Here is a 23,101-nt window from a genome sequence, read left to right as displayed (position 1 = left end):
CATATACAAGATTAACCAGCAGAATCGCATAGGTAAGAATTTCCTTGGTTAATGATACAGACCAATAAGAAATAACATTGCATTATGCTTTTCCTAGTGGTGCTTAGGAAAACTCTCCTCACACAGTCTCCCTAGTCATGTGGGATCAGGTCCTATCAGGGCTTCCAGGTTCTTGCCAACCCTGAGTGAGACCTGAATCACCCCCAGCCTAGATGTGGTGCAGCCACAGCCCTAAGTCTGCAGTTGAGAAGGAAATTTTCTATATGAGAAGAGCAAGGACTGCATCTACAGTTTCATGTCTTAGAGTTATCTGTACCTGAAATTGACATTTTTATGGTTTCATGTAAAGATGCTCACAGCTCAGGGATGTGAGTCTGCCCCACAGCTGATCATTACAAAGGGAAATAATCTCATGTTTCTTCATTTGTTAGTGATGTGCTTATTATTTAATTGAACATCTCCTGAATAATGGTGCTGACACCAAACACCATCACAAGGACAGTCACATTTCTGGAAAAAAACAAAAAAATTCCGGGAACAATTAAAAGATTAACTTGGTGTGCCATGTAATCTTGACCAATTTCACAGAAATTTATATTTAATTGCCCAAGAATGCAAACAAATTTAATTCTAGGTAAGATTCCAGAGGAAGGCTTGGTTTAAATATCTTCTGGGAAATCTATGAAAATACATCTTTTACAAGATTGGGAAAAATAATTGAATAGCAATGATATTGATCCTTAAATATTGAACTCCATTGCAATAATGTGGATTAAGGAGATCAAATTGTACTTAAGAAACTGGATTAGAATAAAGGCTCATATTATACTATTGCAATTTTCTTTACTATTTTGTCATTAAATTGAATAACTTTTGTGTATCTGACTTTTTCTTTTCTTATGTTATTAACCAATTCTAATCTGCTTCTAAGTTTTTAAAAATCAGACTCCTAATTAATGAAAATAGTGAAAAAAGAAAAGTCAGAGGCAGAAGAAGAAAAAGAAAACACAAAACACAATCAGCCTAACTAAAATACAATGAGATGGTGCATCTTATTGCAAGTTCTTAATAATTATTCTCAAAGAGTGTTAAATGAAGAATCAGTTCTATCTATTATCCAATATGGAAACTTGAATTGCAGGAAAGTGAATAACAGTAAAAAAAATTGTCGTGATTTCTTTTACTATAAGTCAATTCTTGAAAAGGTTATTTTTGCAAAGTATTTTTTAAGATGCTTGAATTTAAGATAGCCTTGCTATTTCCTGTGAAACTTATGCCAAGGCTTTGACAACAGCAGACAAAGCTGGTCACTCCACAGTGGACACAGATCAGAAGGTGACCGAACAACCTCCATTCGGATCTAGGTGTACAGCAGGCCTCTGCCTCTGTTTCTCTAACATGAACCATGGTCACTGGAATGAGGGAGGACTTATACAGGTGAGGTTTATTATTGCTGTGTCTCCTTTTCCTCATGCAGTTAGTTTGGGGTCCATAGAATTGGGAGCAACTGCATTATTCATAAGACTTGGGAAGAGAGTCTTAGAAGTGGAATTGTTTGTGTTCATGACCCTGGAGTCAGTGTTTGGGGTGGACACTGTGATCTGATTTGTAGGGGATTGGAAGGACTTGCGGGCTGAGCAAGGAAAAGAGATGGCCACAGGGGGCAGTCGCACACATGACTTTATTGGGTGAAGCTTTGACAGGTTTGCAGAGACAAGTGCATCCCAGCAGGAATCTATGCAGAGAATAAGGTACCAGGTTGCTTCTCAAAATGGATGGGTCACTGGACAAGGGGCTGTGTGTCTAGGGAACACCACACAGCAGCACAGTGGGGAGCTTCTGGTTTAAGGTTTTCATAACTGGGGTTTATCTTATTGCTGGCAGGTGTGGTTGAAATTTTCTGGACATGCAAAGTAAGTATTTTCTAGAAGATTAAAAACATTCTTCCTTGGGGTGTTTTTAAAATAATTGCATTTAAAATTTGAGTTTGAAACAGGCCATTAAGAAGTAAACACAGTTTTGAAATAAACAACATAGGGGCCAGGACACACAGGTTATCTTTAACTCATTTATACTGTTTCCAATTTTGTAGACTTTGTTCTACAGATGGTATTAGTCCAAATTGTCCAAACCAACACTACCATGGATGAAGTTGAGAAACACAGAGTCCTGTTCCCCTCCTGGGGCCCAATGAAGGTTCTTTTTGATTAAAGGGGAGTTTCTGTTTGGTTGAGAATTAAGACCAAGCCACCCACTGAGCATCCCTTGGTGAAGCTGCAGACCCTGTGACTGGATTCCTGGCTGCAAGGCATCTAGGGTTGAAGCTGTCTGCGTTATGTCACTAACTGTAAACTGTCACTCACTGGAGCATAGATTCACAGATAAATACTCTGGAACACAGAGAGCACAGGGAGTGAAGGCTCCGTGAATGTGTATCTTCTGCTTCTGAGAATCCATCTCTCCAGCACTGGAAAAAACAGGGTTGTTTATATGTTGCACCTTCAGACCCTGTTCCAGACCTGTCTAAGCTGAATCTGTTTCCAAATGTTTGAAGTATTGTTCTTTACTTTTTCTTGGAAAAAAAATGTCCTTTATAATATGGAGCTAGGCAGACATTTAACAAAGACTTTTTATTGACCACCTGGGCCAGGGCCCATCTAGTCAATACACGATAATCTGCCCATTTCATAATCCTTAATTCTCATGTTCGATTAAATTCTGATGAGAAAGGAAAATGGGCTAAAAACTTCATCTTGAAGGAAACATTCATGTTTAATGCACAGAAACTGAAAATGAAGGCTGAGTTCTCCTTCCTCACCAGAGTTGCAAAAGCAGGAGGAAGAGGAGTAAAGCTGAGTCCCCATGTCCCCAAGGGCCTCCTGAGGCTGCTTCTGCTCTCAGAGGGTGGGGAAGGTGGATGAGTCAGCTTGCACTGCCACACCAAAAAAACTGGACCGGATGGCATAAACCACAGAATTTAGTTTTCACATTTCTGGTGCCTGAATATCCCAGATGGATGTCCAGCAGGGTTTGTTTTCTGGTAAAGACCTTCTTCCTGGTTTGCAGATGCCAGCTTCTCACCATGTCTTCACACAGCCTTTCCATAGAGGGGAAAGTGGTTAGAGAGAAAGAAGAAAAAGGAGAGCTCTCTGGATATTGTAGAAACATAAATCCTGCTCGATCAGAGACCCTTCATTATGACCTCAATTGCATCTTAGAGGTCCTAATTTCTACAGTCACATTGAAAATTAGGGTTTCAACATGAATCTGAGGGCACAATTCAGTCCATAGCAGGTGGGACACAGCCAAGGCCATGCTTCCAGTCTCAGAGCATGGGACAGGTTCCACACAATTCAGCACACAGGTGGCTCCTCCCAGGTGCCCTGGTCACAGGGAAGATTTGACTCTAACTCTAGGGCTCCCTGTTGATAATTGGACACCAGCACTCCTACTTTCCCAGTGTTCCTAAGACCGTGTTGTTTTCTTTTGTTTATTGTGGAGTGCGTTTGCCATCTTCAGGCAGGTCTTTGACATAGCAACTTACAGGACATTTGATTCTGTGATTGTGAAAATTAATTATTGATTAATCATAAATAACAAATTAGACAACACACTGAATCAGAAAAAAAGGAGGGCTGAATTAAGAACTTAAAAGAAGACAGAGTGTCCTAAAAAGACATATTTCTTTCAAACAAGAACAGTTAGAGTCACAGATTTTTTTAACAAATGACTTTTTAGCAGCAATTATGAAATGGTAAATGACAACTTCAGATAGTCTAACATAAATATAAGTTTATGGTCAAAAGTATTTTTAAGAATCTTATAAACACATTTTCAGATTAAAACAAACAAACAATGAATGTGGGTTTATCACCAGATCCACTCAATGGAAAATGTCTCAAGTGTGTGATTGAGTCAAAAGTACATTTGTCACTGATGGAAAGCTCCAGGTTTTATTTGTTTCTATTTTTGTTTTTAGTCCTTAGAAGAAAGCAGCTTTCTCTCCACTCTGTTCCACCTCATGCTGCTGAGGATGACCATGGGGACAGTGACTGTGAGGAAGGAGGAAGGCTGTGTTCTCGGGGTGGTTGTACCTCTGGCCTACCTTTGTGACCTCATGGAGCAGAGCCACCCACACCACTAAGGCCACCTGCCTGCCTCTGCACTGTCATGGCAACAGACATAGAAATCTTGCACATTAAGTCCACCATGTTTTGAGGCTTCTTCACAATAAATTTGATTATGTTCTGATTCTCCTTGTATCTCTCTCCTTTCAATTTTTGGAATCACATATTTTTCACTATTTTGACTTGAGAATATAGGCCTTTGGGATATCAGCATTATGTAGGTTGTACATTTGTTTGCTTTACCTAAAAAATATATCTAACCACCTTGAATGGGTTTTGATTTTATCTCTTGTCTCACAGAAAAGCAGAAACTCAAGGTGAGTAGGTGCTGTGAATCACAGGAGGGCTAAAGGTGACTATGGCATTGCTTACCTCGTGCTCTTGCTACTTATATTTTATTTTCTTTCACTGCATTCTGTAATAACATTTAGGCTCAATGATGCATTAATTAGTATTTTTGAATAACATATTAAATGTCTTATGTTTCTTAATTTGTGGGCTCCGGTCTGATAAATATCTATATACATTTTGCCATGGAACTTTTAAACCTAACAGAAATGACAGATTGGAATTTTAATTGTACTTACTACGGAATCCATTATCTTGAAATAAATTATCTCAAGTATCAGGATCTCATTCTATTGATTAATCAGTCTTTTGTGTCTCTACACTGTATTATCACATGTAACAGACATCACTCATTACTCGGATTCTTGTGAATTTATTTCGCAGAAAAATCAGATCATGGATGCAGATTAGTGGTAACACAAGTGGAATTCATGTTAGAAATGGCTGGTTTGGGGATAGTTTTCTACATGATAACACTTGGTCATGTTGGGAAATTGCTATCTTCCCACTTTCCAACATTCTCTCTCCTTTACCACTCACACGAAACTGCCCTCTCTAATATTATGGTGGAGAAAGCACTATTGCTTTTTTAACAGACAGCATTTCTGTTAGGTTTAAAAGTTGCATGGCAAAATGTATACAGATATTTATCAGACCGTAGCCCTCAAATTAAAAAAGCATATAAATTTAGTACACTATTCTCAATGGAATCTATTAAGAGCATAATTTTTCTATGCATTTACAACTAAAAAGAGAAGATTCAGATTCATTTTCAGGAATAAAATAGTGTCATGTAAAAATAATGCATTTTTTCATTTTTTAAATCATTTTCTTATGACCACATAGTACTAAATATTTCTTCTTTAAAATACTATGTCAGTAAAATACTTTTATAATTCTAAGAATTTGAGAAGGAAGTAAAAATCTCATGCAATTCTCCATTTTTCCTGTGGTACATTACGTAAACTTTTTGTTTTCTATCTGAATTATTTTGTTTATTTTCAAAGTCCACTTTTGGAATTGCAAGGACTCCATTTTCGGTCAGGAAAAGGTAACTGAGGCATGCCAAACTATTTTGGCATTATCATCTTATATTTGACATGGGTTTAAAAAATCTGTAAGTGGAAACAAATCAAATATTTTATCTAATTATTCTTAGCCATACTCCCCTGAGGACAGCTGATGTACAAAGCTTTCTCCATCATAATACTAGGGAGAGCAGGCTCGTGTGAGTGGTAAAGGAGAGAGAAAGTTTGGAAAGTGGGAAGATAGCAATTTCCCAACATGGCCAAGTGTTATCATGTATAAAACTATCCCCAAACCAGTCGTTTCTAACATGTATTTCAATTGAGTTACAACTAACCTGCATCCATGATCTGATTGTTCTGCCAAATAAATGGACTCCACAATTGTGGACCAGACAGGGAGGGTGAGGATGAGCTTTCATTCACTCTCCCTTCATCAGAGCTGGTTGTTCTCAGAGCACATGGCCACCTGTGGCAGCTGATGGAGCCTTAACATGTGGGACTGAGGAGCAGCTGAGCCTCTTATGGGCCAGAGTCCTCATCAGCAAACTCTGCCCTGCATTCTCCAACAGCCTCCTCTTCTGCAGCCTGAGAAACTCTGCTGACCTGCTCCCCAGGCAAGCCGTGCATGTGAGCACCCCAGAAGGGAGGTTTTTGTTCGGGGTTGTACCATTGTGCACAGTGCTTCAGACCCATGAGGAAGTAAGACAAAAACCTCCCCTCTACTCTCCTGGTCCGGTGAAGTCACCCCTGCTTGTGGCTCTGACCAAATCTAGCTTGGGGGTGACATCTGTCGTCACATCAACAGCACTGGAGCTCCCACGGACAAGTAAGTCTAACAAAGTCCTACTTTGCTCACATTTCACAGGCAGACATCCCTTGCTCAGGGGTAAAATCTCTCAGTGTTGACATTGAAGAAGGCAAGAGGGGTGGGTTGGGGTTCATCTCAGCCCAGAGACTAGCAGTGACTCAGAGATGCTGCTGGTCTGAGAGTTTTAATATGAGGTTTGGGATATAATAGAGGGATGCAGATGGGAATTGTATTCTGTATGTCAGTAATTGAAAAGTCAATACACTGAAAATAGCATAAAACATGAAATACTTTAGGATAAGTATGACAAAAATTATTGTTTTACACACTAGAAGTCATAAAACATTGCTTAGATGCAGGTCTTAAAGAAGACCTGAGTAAATGCAAATATAATCCTTTTTTTTTGAGACGGAGTTTCACTCTTCTTGCCCAGGCTGGAATGTGGAATGCAATGGCATGATCTTGGATCTCAGCTCACTGCAACCTCCACCTCCTGGGTTCAAGCGATTCTCCTGCTTCAGCCTCCCGAGTAGCTGGGATTATTGGCATGTGCCACCACGCCCGGCTAATTTTGTATTTTTAGTAGAGACCGGGTTTCTCCATGTTGGTCAGGCTGGTCTCGAACACCTGATCTCAGGTGATCCACCCGCCTCGGCCTCCTGAAGTGCTGGGATTACAGGCGTGAGCCAACGTGCCCAGCCCAGATAACCCTTTTTTTTTTTTTTTTTTTTTTGAGAAGGAGTCTCACTCTGTTGCCCAGGCTGCAGTGCAGTGGCACGATCTCGGCTCACTGCAACCTCTGCCTCCCCAGTTGAGGCAATTCTCCTGCCTCAGCTAGTAGCTGGGACTACAGACATGTACCACCACGCCCACCTAATTTTTTTTTTTCCTTGTGGCAACGGGGTTTCACCATGTTAGGTCTTGATCTCTTGACCTTATGATCTGCCTGCCTTGGCCTCTCAAAGTGCTGGGATTACAGGCGTGAGCCACCGTGCCTGGCCCCAGATAACCCTTTTTATGTCAGAGTGTGGAGAACGTTGCTGCAGCAGGCGTGGGATGGGGATGGCTGGGTTGAGACTGTGCTGTCACCTGCAGTGTGCACCTGAGGTGACATGGCTCTGAACATCACTTTCCCCAGTGAAGGCCCGAGTGACCTATTACTTGCTTCTCAGAATTCAGGAACTAGATGACTCCAGGAGAGTGCACAGTAAGATTTCTGCATATTCTTTCAAGTGATTTCAAGGTCACTGACTCTTTATCCAAGCCTTAAACACAAAATCCACAACCATCATTCTTGTGTAAAGAGACCATTCTTTGTTTTTTTTTTTTTTTTTTTTTTTTTTTGAGATGGAGTCTTGCTCTGTTGCCCAAGCTGGAGTGCAGTGGCGCGATCTCAGCTCACTGCAAGCTCTGCCTCCTGGGTTCACGCCATTATCCTGCCTCAGCCTCCTGAGTAGCTGGGACTACAGGCGCCCGCCACCATGCCCGGCTAATTTTTTGTAGTTTTTAGTAGAAATGGGGTTTCACCGTGTTAGCCAGGATGGTCTCGATCTCCTGACCTTGTGATCCGCCCACCTCAGCCTCCCAAAGTGCTGGGATTACAGGCATGAGCCACCATGCCTGGCCCTAAAGAGACCATTCTAACAAAATTGCATATCACCTCCCTCCTTGCCTTAGCATGTTCCAGAGTGAGGACATATCTCTCCAACACATGAGAATATTGGTGATCTCATGTTGGCAGTTTCTAAAAAAGCTGAACACACTCTTAGCCTACAATTCAGAACCCTAGCTGAACTGAATATACTTCTAGCTATTTAACTAAATGAGCTACATGTGCCACACAAGACCCTGTACCCAAATGCTTATAGCTACTCTAATCATGATTGTCAAAGCTTGAAAACAACCAATGTGTCCTCAATAGGCAAATGGATCCACAAGCCTTTGTAACCCATAAAATGAACTATTATTCTACTGTAAGAAGGAGGTACCGGGGCACAAAAGAATATGCAGAAAGCTACATGCATATTGCTAAATGACAGAAGCCAGTCTGAAAAGATGGAAATTTTGATGGTGGTGGTGGTGTAGGGGGCAGGAGCCTTGGGAACCAGTGCCTGCCTAGAGTCCACATGACTCCCACATTTACCAGAGGGTGCTGTGGGCCACGCACCTGCTTAAGGCTCCTCAGCTGAGAGCCCCCTTTTTCTTGCTTCATGAAGGTGTTGCTGTGCCCTCTCTGGGGTGAAAGTCTTTCTTCTTCTATAGTTTTTCTTTTCCTCAGCTGTAGTTCAGACTGAGGTCAAAGGAGGGGCTTGCACAGTCTCCAGAAATGGGGAAGATTTACATGGAGTCCTCCCACCCTGAGGATCAGTGTGATGAATAAGAGGTGATGGCGGGCTCAGTGCTGGTTATGGACTCAGGCAGCAGAGCCTGGGGCATCTCCACTGTGGCCTGGGCTCCATGGATCCTCACTTTCTTCACACATTGCACAGGTGGCTGCCTGCAGAGAATTCAAGGGAGGCTCCTGGATGTCACCTGCGATGATGACCTCTCCCTCCTCTCTGGGAAGCAGGCCTGATCTGTCCTCACTGTTCTCTGTATTGTTCCCTTCTTGCACGGTCTTGGTAGGAGGATGTGTTCACTCAGTCCCACTCTGTGTCATGGTCTCTGGGACAAAAGAACACCATCTTCGGCACCTGGAGCAGTGGTAGCATTGAGAGCAAATATGTGCATTGGTGACATCAGTGCCTGGGCAGTGCCCCCACCACCATAATCTACAATGATAACAAAAGACTCTTCAGTGTTACGCATTGGTTCTCTGGCTCCAGCAGCTCCATCCAACTCTGCCTCCCTGACCATCTCTGGGCTGCAGTCTGAGGATGAGGTCAACTACTGCTGTCATTCTTGTGATAGCAGTGGTAATCACACAGTTCTCCAGACCCATGGGGAAGTGATACAGAAACTCCCCAGAGTGACCCCACCCTGGCTCAGCTCTCAGCCTGCCCCTATCAGCTCTCTCCAATTTCCTGCCTGAATGCTGGAGGTGGACTTGTCTACTCATGACTTCCCCAATTTTCTCTCCAAAAATACCAAATCTCTCCCTCTGTATCTTTATGAGTTATCTTCTGATACATTTACTATCAAGCCTCTCCTCTTCCCTGGGTACAAGTCAAACAACATGGCCTCCCTCACCACTTCTGGGCTGAAGCCTGGGGACTGTGCTGATTTTTATTGTTTATCACAGGACAGGAACCTTGAGGACTGCATTGTGTGGGGGCCCATGGGGAAATGAGATACAAACCTGTGAGCTCCTCCAACCTATTCACTGCACTGAATCCTGTAATCCCAGCATTTTGGGAGGCTGAGGCGGCCGGATCACGAGGTTAGGAGATCGAGACCATCTTGGCTAACACGGTGAAATCCCATCTCTACTAAAAATACAAAAAAAAAAAAAAGAATTAGCCAGGCGTGGTGGCGGGCGCCTGTAGTCCCAGCTACTCAGGAGGCTGAGGCAGGAGAATGGCGTGAACCCAGGAGGTGGAGCTTGCAGTGAGCCGAGATTGTGCCACAGCACTCCAGCCTGGGTGACAGAGCGAGACTCCATCTAAAAAAAAAACAAAAACAAAACAAAACAAAAAACCAAACAAAACAAAACAAAAAACCTCCCTTCCTCTATCTGGACTTTGCTCAGTTACCCCTGCTGGTGGCTCTGGCAAGTGGAGCTCGGGGTGACTTTTATTGTGAGCCCCTGATTTTCATCAGAAGAATAGATCTGACAATGCTTATCTTTTTTCCTTAAGTTTAACTTTTAGGCTGATGCATTGTTCTTATGTCCTTACTTCATTCACCTTGCCCAGGCAGAAATTTCTTGCCTGGAGATTAAAACAAACACACAAGAAACCAATCCAACAAAAACAAAAACAAAACCACCACCACCACAACAACAAAAACATTGCATGGGATTCGCTGGTGGAATTCAAAGGGGTTGATCCCATCCATGCCCAATCAGAGTCCAGGAGTGACTCACAAATGCGCTGCCCTGAGAACTTCAATATGGTTTTAATGATGCCACACCAACGTGCAGAGGGAATTGCATTCTATGTACTTGCAATGAACCATCGAATAACAGAAAAGCAATAGCATTTATAATAACATCAATATAAAATGCTTAATAAGAAAATGAGAAAAAAATCAATGTCTTATAACCTGAAAATAACAAAACATTACAACAGAAATAAAAGAAATATTAAATAAATAATGTTTTCCCAGTTTATTTTTTCTGTATTCCCATTTGTGTTTTCAAACAGTCAATATGCTTGAGACAACAGCTCATTCCATTTTTTAAAATAGATTGACTCCAAGGTCTTCCTATAAAATATGTTTGCAGTGAATGATAAGGTAGACATTTCAACAAAGAAATTGAATTTTTTAAAGGCATCAGTGACACATCCCCCTGGGTTAATCCTAATCAATTTTCATATGCCCTGTTTCTGAGAAATGGGTGAGTAACATGTTGGTTTTAAAATCCAGAAGGTCATTTTTTTCAGATGTGTAATAAAGAGGAGCCAAGGCATGACAGCTTCAGTCAGGGAAGAGGGCGGAGCAGGTCCAGGACGTGCTGCTCTGTGGCTGACGGACAGAGTGTGGGTGCAGCAGGCCGGAAGCTGGCTGCTGGGCTCAGACTGCTGTCAACTACAGCGTGCACCTGGGTGACATGGTTCTGATTGTCCCCCACCCCCCATGAAGGACCCTGAGACCTCTTAGCTACTGCTCAAAATTCAGGACATAGAGGGCCTTTTCTAAGAAAGGGTGCAGGGTAATTTTAGGATCACTAACTCCACTTCCAAAGGCTTAAAAGTGGAACTCACGTCCATGATTTCTTATGCAGTGAATATGATAACCTTTCTCACAATATTATAGATCACCTCCATTCCTTGCCTTGGCCTGTCCCATACAGACTGGGCATATGTTTCTGCACACATGAGGTGTGTTGGGCCGATCTTGTGAGGTTATGCAGAGTGAATAGTCTTGCATGTCGGGGAATCTCTTATTCCTTGACCTGTGCTTCCTGTCACTGACTCTCAGGGTCTTTGTGGGGACCTAGGGTCCACGATTCATGATCTGCCTATATTTATCACAGACTGTTTCATAGAACAGAATCCAGAAAAGAGCCAGAAAAATCAGATGGGAATGCAGAGTTGTATGAAGGATCCTGTCCTTTGCTCTGTGAGCAGAACTGTAAAAAGATTTGAGGTAGTTCTGCCTTCTCTTTGGGTCTTAAGAAGCAGGACTATGGGTGTCCCCATCTTGCCTTGGGTCCCCTCTTCCTCACTGTCCTGACACACGACCCAGGCACAGGCTCCTGAGGTCCCTGTGGGTCTCTCTCCCAGCTCTGCCCACCACACAGTGGACCCTGCTCTGTGCTTGTAGGTCTCTGTGTGTCTCCCAGCTGGTCTGGCCTCCTGCTGGGGCTCAGCCCTCAGAACTGAAGGCAATGTCTACTGCCCTGGAAGACACAGCACGGGATGGAATGGTGTGCCTTGGACTCCTCAGAATCCAGGATATCTCTGGACTCATTGAAACAACCAGAATTTTAGAATCTTGGTTCTCTTTTTGCCTTCATGTCAGTCTCCCTCAACAGCTCTCTGTTCTAACTTAAGGATGAAGATGAACATTCTTGCTCAGGGCAAAGGATAGGCCCAGTCCTGCTCCAGCGCAGCAGACCGATCAGGAATGAGATTCTGCATCCAGGAACATAGAGCCAATGACACCCATCAGACAGTGCCAAATACGTGGAGGTCATAAAAATGACAGCGTGCATCCAAATAGCTTCATAAAGCAAACTCTATTTTCCAAAACTCAGAGTTCCAAAATATGTGCCTCTATTAATCAATTATCAAACACTTATCAGGCCAGTCCCCTCTTTTCTCTGCCCTCCAGGAGCTGTGATGTAAGCATAAGGCCACTGAAAAGGTGACCTCACATAGATATATAGTTCTAATAGTGTATCTTAATATCTTTTCCAGATAATTTTGAATATTTCTGTTAATACTGCACCAAACTTTTACAAATGGAAGGTTCCTAAATGTTGGTTGCAATGTGGTCAGAAATAATATCGATAAACTTTTTGGATTCTATTAAATTATAATCAATTGATTTTTCCTGCAATTTGAATGCATCTTTTATTCATACATGATTTTATAATATTATGCATTGGTCTTTTGAAAAATACTGTTACATTGAGTTATGCCATGCTTCCAAATAATGCCATCGTAACTTCTAAGACAGGATTAAAAACTCACATTCCTTAATATGAGCATTGCTTTTACCCAGGAAAACATTTAAATATCTGCAAGATGTCAACCTCATAGGTGAGGAAACACATTTTCTAAATTTTGCTTGTGAGCTGAAATTTTGACAATGCCTGTAAACATTGTGGATTGTTTTCCATGAAGTGACAGGTTCACTTTGCAAACTTTTAAGAAAATTGATTTCAAATGTAAATTTAAATAACAATGTTTTGTCTGTCAGGCATTTTCTACATTATCATTAAGATTTATTTCTTGTGGCATGAAATTCTCATATTGTATGTATAGTTCAATTTTCTTAGAATCTTCCCAGTGCTGGGCAATCATAACCATGATCTAATTTTAGAATATTTGCATCACCCTAAAAGAAACCCAATACACATTAGCATCAGTCCCTGTTCCTTTCACCCGCAGATCTTGACAAACACTCATCTACTTTTTTTCTTAATGGATCTGTCTGTTATTGACATTTCACATAAATAAAGTCATCTGATATATATTATTTTGTGATTGGCTTTTTAAAGTTTGCATACTGTTCTCAAAATTTTTTCACATTGTATAAAATATCGGTACTAAATTCTTCTGAAATTTTCAAGCAATATTCCATTATATGGATATGCTACATTTTAATTATTCATTTATAAACCCAATTAAATATTTAAGATGTTTCCACTTTGTTGCTATTAGGCAGTCATGATATACATTTTGATACACACACACACACACACACACACACACACGCACGCGTGCACACACACACACATATATTTCCCTGAGTTATGTACCTAGGAAACCTCAGTCATACTGTAACTCTATGTTTAACATGTTGAGTAAGTACTAACTTTTTTCTAAAGTGGCTGCCCTTTTTAAAATTCCCACCTGCACTGTTTCGAGTATATTTCTACATATCCTTATTAACAATTGCTATGATCTGCCTTTTTAAATATATGTATCCCAGTGAACCTTTTTGGAATTTTGTTTTTGTTTCTTTGTTTGAAACAGGGTCTGGCTCTGTCACTCAGGCTGGAGTGCAGTGATGTGATCTCGGCTCACTGCCACATCCCCTTCCTGGGCTCAAGCCATCCTCCCACCTCAGCCTCCTAACTAGGACTACAGGTGTGTGCCACCAAGTCTGGATAATTTTTGTGTGTATTTTTTGTAGAGACAAATTTCACCACATTGCCCTGGCTCATCTCAGACTCCTGGGCTCAAGCAATTCTCCCACTTCAGGCTCCCAAAGTGCTGGGATTACAGGCATGAGCAACCCCACACCCGGCTTCCAGTGAACTTTTAAAGATTTAATGACTATTCATTTTTAAATGTGTGGTAGAATTAAACATAGACACTATCTGGGCCTCAGCTTTTCTTTGAGGTTACTAGTATTATTATTACTAATTCAGTCTTCTAACTTGTCAATTCTGATTCTCCATTTGTTCTCGAGTTAGTTTTGGTAGTTTGTGTCTTATTAGGCATTTGTCCCTTTCATCAAAGTTATTTAATTTTTAACATGAGTTTTCTTCTGCTATTCTTTCACTATTTTATTTCTTTATGTAAGGTACTTAGTAATGTCTTCTCTTTTTACTGAATTTAGTATTGGAGTGATTTTTTTTCTTCAACTCTCATTTTTTGTATTAGTCTAATTAAAGGTTTGTCAATTTTGTTAATCTTTAAAACACATTTGGTTTTGATATTTTTCTTATTGTTTTTAGAGTTCTCTTCAATTAATGTCTACTCTAATCTTCATTTCCTTCCTCCTGCTTGCATTCATTATATTTCATTTGCCTTTCTGTTTTTCCAGATTTTTAAAGTAGAAATTGAGGTTACTTATTTGAGATCTGTCTTTTTATTAATATGGGCATTTATAACTATAAATGTATCTCTAAACAGTGCTTTTTGCTGGGCATGGTGGCTCATGTCTGTAATCTCAATCCTAATGCTTTGGGAGGCCCTGGTAGGAGGGTTGCTTGAGGCTAGGAGTTCAAGACCAGCCTAGGCAACACAAGGAGATCCCTATCTCTACAAAAACAAAAACAAAACCCCCACAATGCTTTAGTTGCAGCATATAAGTTCAGCATTTTAATATTTTTATGTATCGAGGCACTCCTTTCACCTATGGTTACTTCTATGGCCTGTGTGGTATTTCAGAATATTCTGTTGTGTTAGTCCATTTTATGCTGGAAAAGACAAAAAAGTCTCACTTAGGAACTGCAGAGACAAACACACCCCTGCAGACACATTGGGTTTACTCCACTGAGTTCTGTATTAAACTTCCAACCTACAGATCTGTAAGAAAATATGTTTCTGTTGTTTAGGGCACTCTACAGTTACAGAAGCAATAGGAAATGAATACCACAATTTTTGTCAAACAGGACCTGTATCGTGGTGTGTTGGGTTTTGAAGACCATCCACAGGCTCCATGACAAACCTCAGGACTCACAGAACTCATAAAAGCTGTTCTCCCAGTTGTGGTTTGTTGCATTATTATAATGTGATCATGCATGTTAAACATCAGCAAAAAGAAAGGCACATGATGAGGAGTCCAGGAGAAATCAGGTGCATGCTTCCAAGCGTCCTCTCCAGAGTCGTGTGGACAAACACAATTCCCAGCATCTGTGTGTGACACCATGAGTGTAGTGTTTCCACCAAGGAAGTTAAATGAGGCTTTGATGTGCAGGGTTGTCAATGGGGGTCAGACTTGTAGACATGCAGGGCGTGCAGTGTGAACACTTGGATCCAGCAGGCACCAAGCCAGCTGCTCCTCTGGCCAGCTCTCAGGGATGGCTCTTTATCCACATCCATCCCACCGCCCCCAGCCCTGCTCACTTTTCTCCCTGTGAGGCACATGAGAGGGTGGAAAATCTGTGGCTTTTGCTGAGCCATTCTTGTAATTTTCCCTCAATAAAGGCCATTTCGTGTCAAGACCATGTGACTTTGTGGTGTTTGCATTTGCAGGTGATACCCAGTGAGGAAAATGGCTTCTCTTGAATGTGAGCTTTTGGTAGCATGGACCACCTGAGCCATTCTGGGGGCAGGAGGCACCCCTTTATGTTGGTGGAAGCTTTATTGGTTGAAATTGTCACTGCCAAACTGGTGAAGGGAATATGTTGAATATCTCAGAAGTCCAGACCCTTTGAAGTACATGAGAACATGAATGAAACAACAGAGCTGATCTCTTAAATCTTCATCTCTATTATGAAAGTTCTTTTGAGCTCTAAATTCAAAAAGAAAGTGGAAAAATACACCCTTTTCAGTCTGCTTTTTTATGGATGGAGCATTCTGGCCCTTTAGGTCCAAAGCCAGTCCTCAGGCAACCCCTGCCAAGGACACATTTATGGAAATATTGAGCTCATTTGCCATCACAGAAGGGACTTTTCTGAGGACTAAATCCAAACTGGAGCATGAACCACCCCACAAAGACGGTCACCACTTTGCCACACTTGTCTGTGTGGCCTCTTGATGTTAGTGTCCTGACCGGGAGGGCAAAACTTCCCTGCACCTCAGTCATTTTTCATGGACTGAGGAAGGCAGGTGGATTTGACACAGGAGTGATTCCTAATAAAAGAATGTCCCAACTTTATTCCTCAGCCTGAGGATATCAATAGGAATAGGACAGACTTTGCAGCCTCTATATATCTTGTTCCAGAGACAAGAGACCAGAAAACAGACCATATTTTTACCCATGGCTGAAACAGGTCTTCCAAAATGGCATCGCAGAAAATCTACTTCTGGATAGTACAATACGTTTTTTGCTTAGGATGATAATGTAGGTGACATCATTCAAACGGAAATTTGGAAATTGTACTTAAAATTGCAAAATCATGTCTTTTGTGACATCAGACATCTCCTTGAATAGGAAAAAATGACTGGGACAAGGAAACTCATAGGGAAGAATTGTTGGGAATTGTGCTCACCTCTGCAGGTGCTTACTCCCTTTGGGGTCTCTGTATCAAACTTAGTACCAGCACACCGACACTGTTTGGATCAGGTGGGTGGTGGATTACATTAATCAGGGCAATCAAGTAAGGAAGCGGATTTCACTGCAAGAGTTTTTTTTTTTTTCAAAAATGTGAAATTTGGGGCTTGGATAGACTTAGAAGATTTACAGTTTAAAGGGAAAAAAGGACTCTGAAAAGCAGATTGTGACTGTAGCTGGTAATAATAATAAAGTAAGAGGTAGTAGAAGTCTTCTCACCATAAACCATAAGAGGAAGGACACAATAATAAAATACAACTCTTTAGGACACCAGAAATTAGGCAGCTCATGACTGTGATCCTGGAGATAGAGCGAGACTGAGGCCAGCCCTGTGATCACCCTGGTGTTCTGCCTGAAGCAATTCCCAGACTACACCTCAAGCCGTAAGAACAGGCTGGTCTCGCTGCACTGATTTCAAATCTTACAACTGAAATGGTTGGTATATCAGCAGCAGAGTAAGAGAGAAGAGGGAGCCAGGCAGAGAAAGGGCCCCACATATGTGCATAGGGTCCCCTTGCCTTCAGATGCATCTTAAGAAATATAAATAGAATTAAACCTCATAAAGTAAGTAAAAAACTGCTATCAAAGAATTAACTTCCATTGGTGGGTAGTAACCCAATAAATGACTAGAGCTCAGATGAAACAGAGACTTCTGAGTTTTCACCCACCAGAGTGGAAAAAGCCTAATGAACCCAGCGGCTGAACGGGCAGGAAGTCTAAACTAGACAGAGCGTGGAGGATCCCGTAGAACAACTGTTAAAAAGAATGAAAAGCAATCCTCTGAAGGATCAAGCTGAAAGGACACAACAGTACAGGACAAATCATAGTAGCATTAAAAGAAAGACCATAAATCAGAAATCTGCAACATAATATTAAAATAATCCAGAGTGCATAAAAGTAATTAGATGTTTAAAGAGGCATAAAAATATATTTTTATCTCTGGGGGAATTTATTTGATTTATATTATTATTATATATAATATACATATTAATATTATACATTATATAATATATGAATGATTTATACATGTCTTATTTGTATTTATGTTATATATTTATAATTATATTTATATCATCAATAAATATTTATAAATAAACATTTATCAAAATATTTATTATACATCAGGGGTATTGCAAATTAAAATACCAAGACAACAATAGGCTCCTATTAGAAAGCCTAAAATTCAATATACTGACAACAGCAGATGATTTACAGGATGTGGAGCAACAGGAATCCATGCATTGCTGTGAGAAGTGAAAAATGCTACGGCCACTTTTGAAAACAGGTTAGCAGTTTCTGACAAAGTTAAACAAATTCTTAACATGCAATTCAGAAACAAAATTCCTAGATATTTACCTGCATGAGATACTTGTATCACGCAAGAACCTGCACAGAAATGTTTATAGCTGCTTGAAACACAATTGCCAAAACATGAAAAGAATTAAATGTGTCCTTAAATAGGTGAATGGGATACACAAGCCCTGATAATGCATACAATGAGATGTCACTCTGCAAGAAAACGGCGTTATAAGGCCACAAGAAGACATGGAAGAAGACTATATGCACATTGCTAACTGAAAAAAAAAATCTGAAAAGGCTGGAATTGTGAGGGGAGCAGTGGGGAGGGGCATGAGACCTGAGCACCAGCCCCGGCCCACGGTCCACATGTCTCCTGAATCCACCAGATGGCGCTGTGGCCTAAGCACCTGCTCCCCTGCTCAAGCTCCCCAGCTCCGCACATGTGAGCCCGTTTTCCCCTGCATCTGGCAGGTGTTTCTGTGCCCTCTCTGGGTCTTTCCCTTCCTACAGTCTTTTTCTCAGCTGAAGATCATACTGAGGTCGAAGGTGGGGCTTGCACCACCTCTAAAATGGGGAAGATTTGTATGGGGATTTCCCACCCTGAGCATTATACTGAAAGATAAGAAGGGCTGGTGGCTCATTCCTGGCTGTGGCTCAGGAAGCAGAGCCTGGGGCGTCTCCACCATGGCTTGGGCTCCACTCCTCCTCACCCTCCTCGCTCACTGCACAGGTGGCTGCCTACAGGGAATTCAGGGAGGGCTCCTGGATGTCACCTGGGATGATGACCTCTGCCTTCTCCCTGGGAACCAGCCCTGATCTGTCCTCACTGATCTCTGTGTTGCTCCTGCTTGCAGGGTCTTGGGCTGAGGTTGTGTTCACTCAGCCCCATTCTGTGTCAGGGTCTCCGGGGCAGACGGTCACCATCTCCTGCACCCGCAGCAGTGGCAGCATTGCCAGCAACTATGTGCACTGGTACCAGCAGCGCCCGGAAAGTGCCCCCACCACTGTGATCTACAGTGATGACCAAAGACCCTCTGGGGTCCCTGATCCATTCTCTGGCTCCATCGACAGCTCCTCCAACTCTGCCTCTCTCACCATCTCTGGGCTGAAGTCTGAGGACGAGGCTGACTATTACTGTCAGTCTTATGACAGCAGCAGTTATCACACAGTGCTCCAGCCTCATGGGGAAGTGAGACAAAATCTCCCCAGAATGTCCCTACCTTGATCTGCCCTCAGCCTGTCCCCACCAGCGAAGGCTGCATTTTCCTATCTCCTGCTTGAACTTTGGAGGTAAAATTTTCTGTTCATAGTTCCTGTATTTTCTTTCCAAAACACAAACATTTTCTCCCAAGTCTTGATGGGTGATCCTCTAATCCCTTTGTGATCACTGCATGGAACACACGTAGTTCAAAGCTATGTTTCTAAACGTCGGCGCTATTGACACTGTGGGGTGGATCATTCCTTGTGATGAGGGAAGCTCTCTGCATTACAGTTCATTTAGAAACATCTTTTGTATCCACAAGTCAGACGCCAGTAGCAACCTGCTCGCTGTTATGATAAAAATAATATATCACTATTTCTGTATATGTCCAGGGAGGGGTCACACTAGTTTGAGAACAGGAGAATGTGGAAAAGCTGCATCTATCAAGAAGGCTTTGGCAAGGAATCCCATTTGTACCATTCAGCTGCGCATGAGGCTGGAGGCATTAGCTCTCTGCTTCTGCTTTCCCATCTGGTAGGAAAACAGGTGCCTAGAACTCAAATTACAGTTTCCATGGATGGATAATGTTCTATGCAAAATGGGGTCAGAAAACCCATTACCTATTCAAATGGAATCTTCTCTCACTCACTGTGCAGTTTAAATTTTGGCAAACCAGACGTCCCATAAATACTTTAAATTTTTACAGAAAGTTCATGAAAATATATAGACCCCCATCTTTATTCTTCCAGGGAGTACTTTTCAAGCATAGGATAACAAAGATGAATAACAATCTAACACAAGTTCTTGTACCCTCGGAGTTTAGATTTTAGAATATATGAGACAACAAACAAGAGCAGTCACAGAGCTGAGTGGACAATGATGTCCTTCCTTTTCCCATAGGGCTGGATCAAATTTGGTTCCACCTCTACTTTTTTACCCTCGAACCTACAGTGTCCAGTACACCCCCACTAACTGCATGTGGATGTTTAAATTTAAATTACTTGAATAAGATTAAAAATTATATTTCTCAGTCCCACAGGCTGTGTTTCAATTACGTCATTAACTCATGTGACCCGTGGTTCCCATGCCAGAGAGTGCAGACGCAGGACGTTCCCATCATGGCAGAAGATCTTACTGGACGGTGCTGACTTGGACAATTTACTTAGCACAACTTTACCTCTGTTTCCCTTCAAAATGGGAATAAAGTAAAACTCTAACTTATAACGGGCAACACCCCTCTTTGTTGGAAATGCATGTTGTGCCTTCTCACCCTGCTGTCCTCAGGCTTGGTCATGTGACTAACTTTGGCCAATGAGATGAATAGACAGGACATGGGTCATTTCTGAGCAGGAGGCGGGAGACTGGCTGGTGCTTTTCCAAGTTCTCCTGTCTCTCTGACATTATGTCATCAGGGGTCTCAGGAGAATTTGGTTTGCCCGCCTACATCCTGGAATGAAGTTGAAGTGAACCAGAGCCACAGCCAATCGCTGCCTGGGACAGCAAGGGGTGCCATCCAGCAGCTCCTCCAAAGGTCTGATGGGTGTGCTCTCAGCGGGAAGCAGCCATCTGGCTCCCAGTGTGGGCCCTACTGCCTGGTGTTCCCTGCAGCCCCTGGGGAGTGCCAGGCCAGGCTCTTCTCATCTTTCATTTTTCAAATAAACACCCTAAAAGGACAGACTTAGGGCACAGGCTTGGGCTGAGACAGTCAGGGGAAGAATAGATTTGTATGAAGGCCACTTCCCTCCCCTAGGGTACGGGCAGGAACAAAAGCAATTAGAGGTGTTCTGTCTGCACGGAAAATCTCAGAAGGTAGAGCCCAGTAGTGCCCTGCCATGGCTTGGACCCCTCTCCTCCTCACTCTTCTTACCCCCTGCAGAGACGCCTGACCCCTCAGATTCTAGGATCATGGCCCAAGGAGGACGTAGGAGCTCTGCTGGGGCAGCGCTCCTTTAACAGGGGCACTAGCTGCGGGGGGTCTGTTCCTGCAGACCCGTGATTCAGCGACGGAGGAATAAAGTACACTGACGCACAGTCTGTTCTGCCAGGGTCCAGCTGAGGGTCCCAGCTGCTTCCAGGCTCCAAGCTGAGTCCTGTAAACAGTTGCGACTGGGCCCTGATCTGCTAGTCAGGCTTGCATTTATTCAGTAAGACTAATTAACAAAAGTTGTGAGTAAACACCACTAGAGGGTAAAGATTAAAGGCCAGGTTCTGAGGAGGCCTAAAGCAAACACCATTTGCGGGTAATAAGCTTCTGCCGACGGTAGGAGGCAGTAAAGTACCGGCGGTAGGACAAAGGTTAGTCTTAAACCCATGTAAGTAAGCAGGTTAGTAAGATCAACTTCCCACATTCCTTTGTACTGGTGCCCTAATCTTTTTGGCTCCTGCAAAGAGACCCTGACTGCCTTCAGCAGAGCAATCTGAAGCTATGGAAACTCTCAGGCCTTTCAAGAGAGCTTTTGACTATTACTATAACTATCTTTAATATTTTTCCCACCAGCCTGATTGAACCCCAACATTCTGCCCTTCCCCAGGTGCCCAGGCTATGCTGTTGGCTGGAACTCCAGAATCACCCTCCCTGTGGCCTTCTCTTCTTTATTCTGGGTCCTGGGCACAACCTGGGCTGACCCAGGAAGCCTTGGTATTAGGGTCTCTGAGTCAGATGGTCACCATCCCCTGCACTGGGAACAGCAACAACACTGGATACGATGGTGCTGACTGGTTGCAAGTTTCCTGGTGCTGCCTCCAAACTCCTCACGTGGGTTAGCACCAATCCACCCTCAGGGATTCTGGCTCCGTTCTCTAGCTCTCATTCAGGCAACAGAGCCTCCTTGACCATCTCCGGGTTCAGCCTGAGGATGAGACTGATTATTACTGTTCAACTTTGGGCAAAAGCATGAACAGCCGCACAGTGCTCCAGACACAGGGAAAACTGAGACACAAACCTGCCCTCTGCCTCCCTGGGTTGTCAATCACTCATCGTAATAGCCTGTGACCAACAGCAGCTGAAGGATTCATTTCTCTGTCAGCTCTTCCCTAAGAATTGAGGGGTCTGATGCTGTTATGTCAGCCATCACTTAATGTCACCTGCAACAGTGCCCACTCTCACCCTGTCCTCACAGGTCCACTAGAACACCAGGAGCTGTGGCACTCCCCTGAATCTCTGGTGAGGAAATTGTCCCACAAGCACACACCCAACTTTGCAAGCCATAGTCTAGGCACATTGCAGACCACAGTGGGACAAAGAACTTCATGTCTCCAAAAAGTAGGTCTGGCCCTTGCCCATGGCTCCTGAGAAGGCTCCTCTAAGCCCCCAAGAACTCCCCTACCTGTTAGGAGTTTCTGTGTTTGCTTGGAGACCTAGGACTGGTCAGATAGTGACAGCATAATGTGATACAGGCTGGGGGCTTTGGTCCAATCCCAAGGGCCTCCTGAATAAAGAGCCAAAAATAAAAATAAAGATTACAATAAAGGAGATTTGTCAAATTATTTATACTTATTTAATCTTGGTGATAAGTATGTGAAGATTCAATATAATATTCTCTTTATATACATGTTAACATTTTGTTTTTCTAAATGCCTCAAATAGTGAGAGTTTCTAAATTCATTCCTCTTATGGCACTTTTATATTCACAGTTATTACTTTCTAATGAATTTTTTAAATTGGCAAATTACATAGTTTATTGGTTAGAAATCATTCAGGATAAATAAAAAATCTTAAGATTAAGCACCAATAAGTCAATACTAGATTATAGTTAGCATATTCGTTATCTATTACTGTGCAACAATATGACCAACATAGCGGCTTAAAACAACCCAAATTTATCACTTCACAGTTCCTGTGAGTCAGGAGTCTGGGTGTGGCTTCGTTGAGTTCTCTTGCTCCAGTGTCACAAGGCTGCAGTCAGGATGCCAACTGGAGCTGCAGGCTCACCTAAAGCTTGACTGAGAAAAATCTGCATCCAAGTCCCCGTGGTTATTGGCAGAACTCAGTTCCTTGGGGCCTGCTAGAGCC

General features: G+C 42.5%; 1 gene segment (V, D, J or C); it reads left to right on the top strand.

Moving 5' to 3' along the window:
• Positions 1 to 18,569: 18,569 nt before the first annotated feature.
• On the top strand, positions 18,570 to 22,217 carry LOC101178711. The segment is given in 4 exon segments: positions 18,570 to 18,618; positions 18,743 to 19,077; positions 20,966 to 21,010; positions 22,209 to 22,217. Coding segments are annotated over 4 exon segments (435 nt in total).
• Positions 22,218 to 23,101: the final 884 nt, after the last annotated feature.

Source organism: Nomascus leucogenys, chromosome 7b, assembly GCF_006542625.1.
Source record: "Nomascus leucogenys isolate Asia chromosome 7b, Asia_NLE_v1, whole genome shotgun sequence".
In the NCBI taxonomy this organism is placed as follows: Eukaryota; Metazoa; Chordata; class Mammalia; order Primates; family Hylobatidae; genus Nomascus; species Nomascus leucogenys.
Note: the sequence above shows the minus strand (reverse complement) of the source record. Positions and strands in the feature narration are given on the sequence as shown.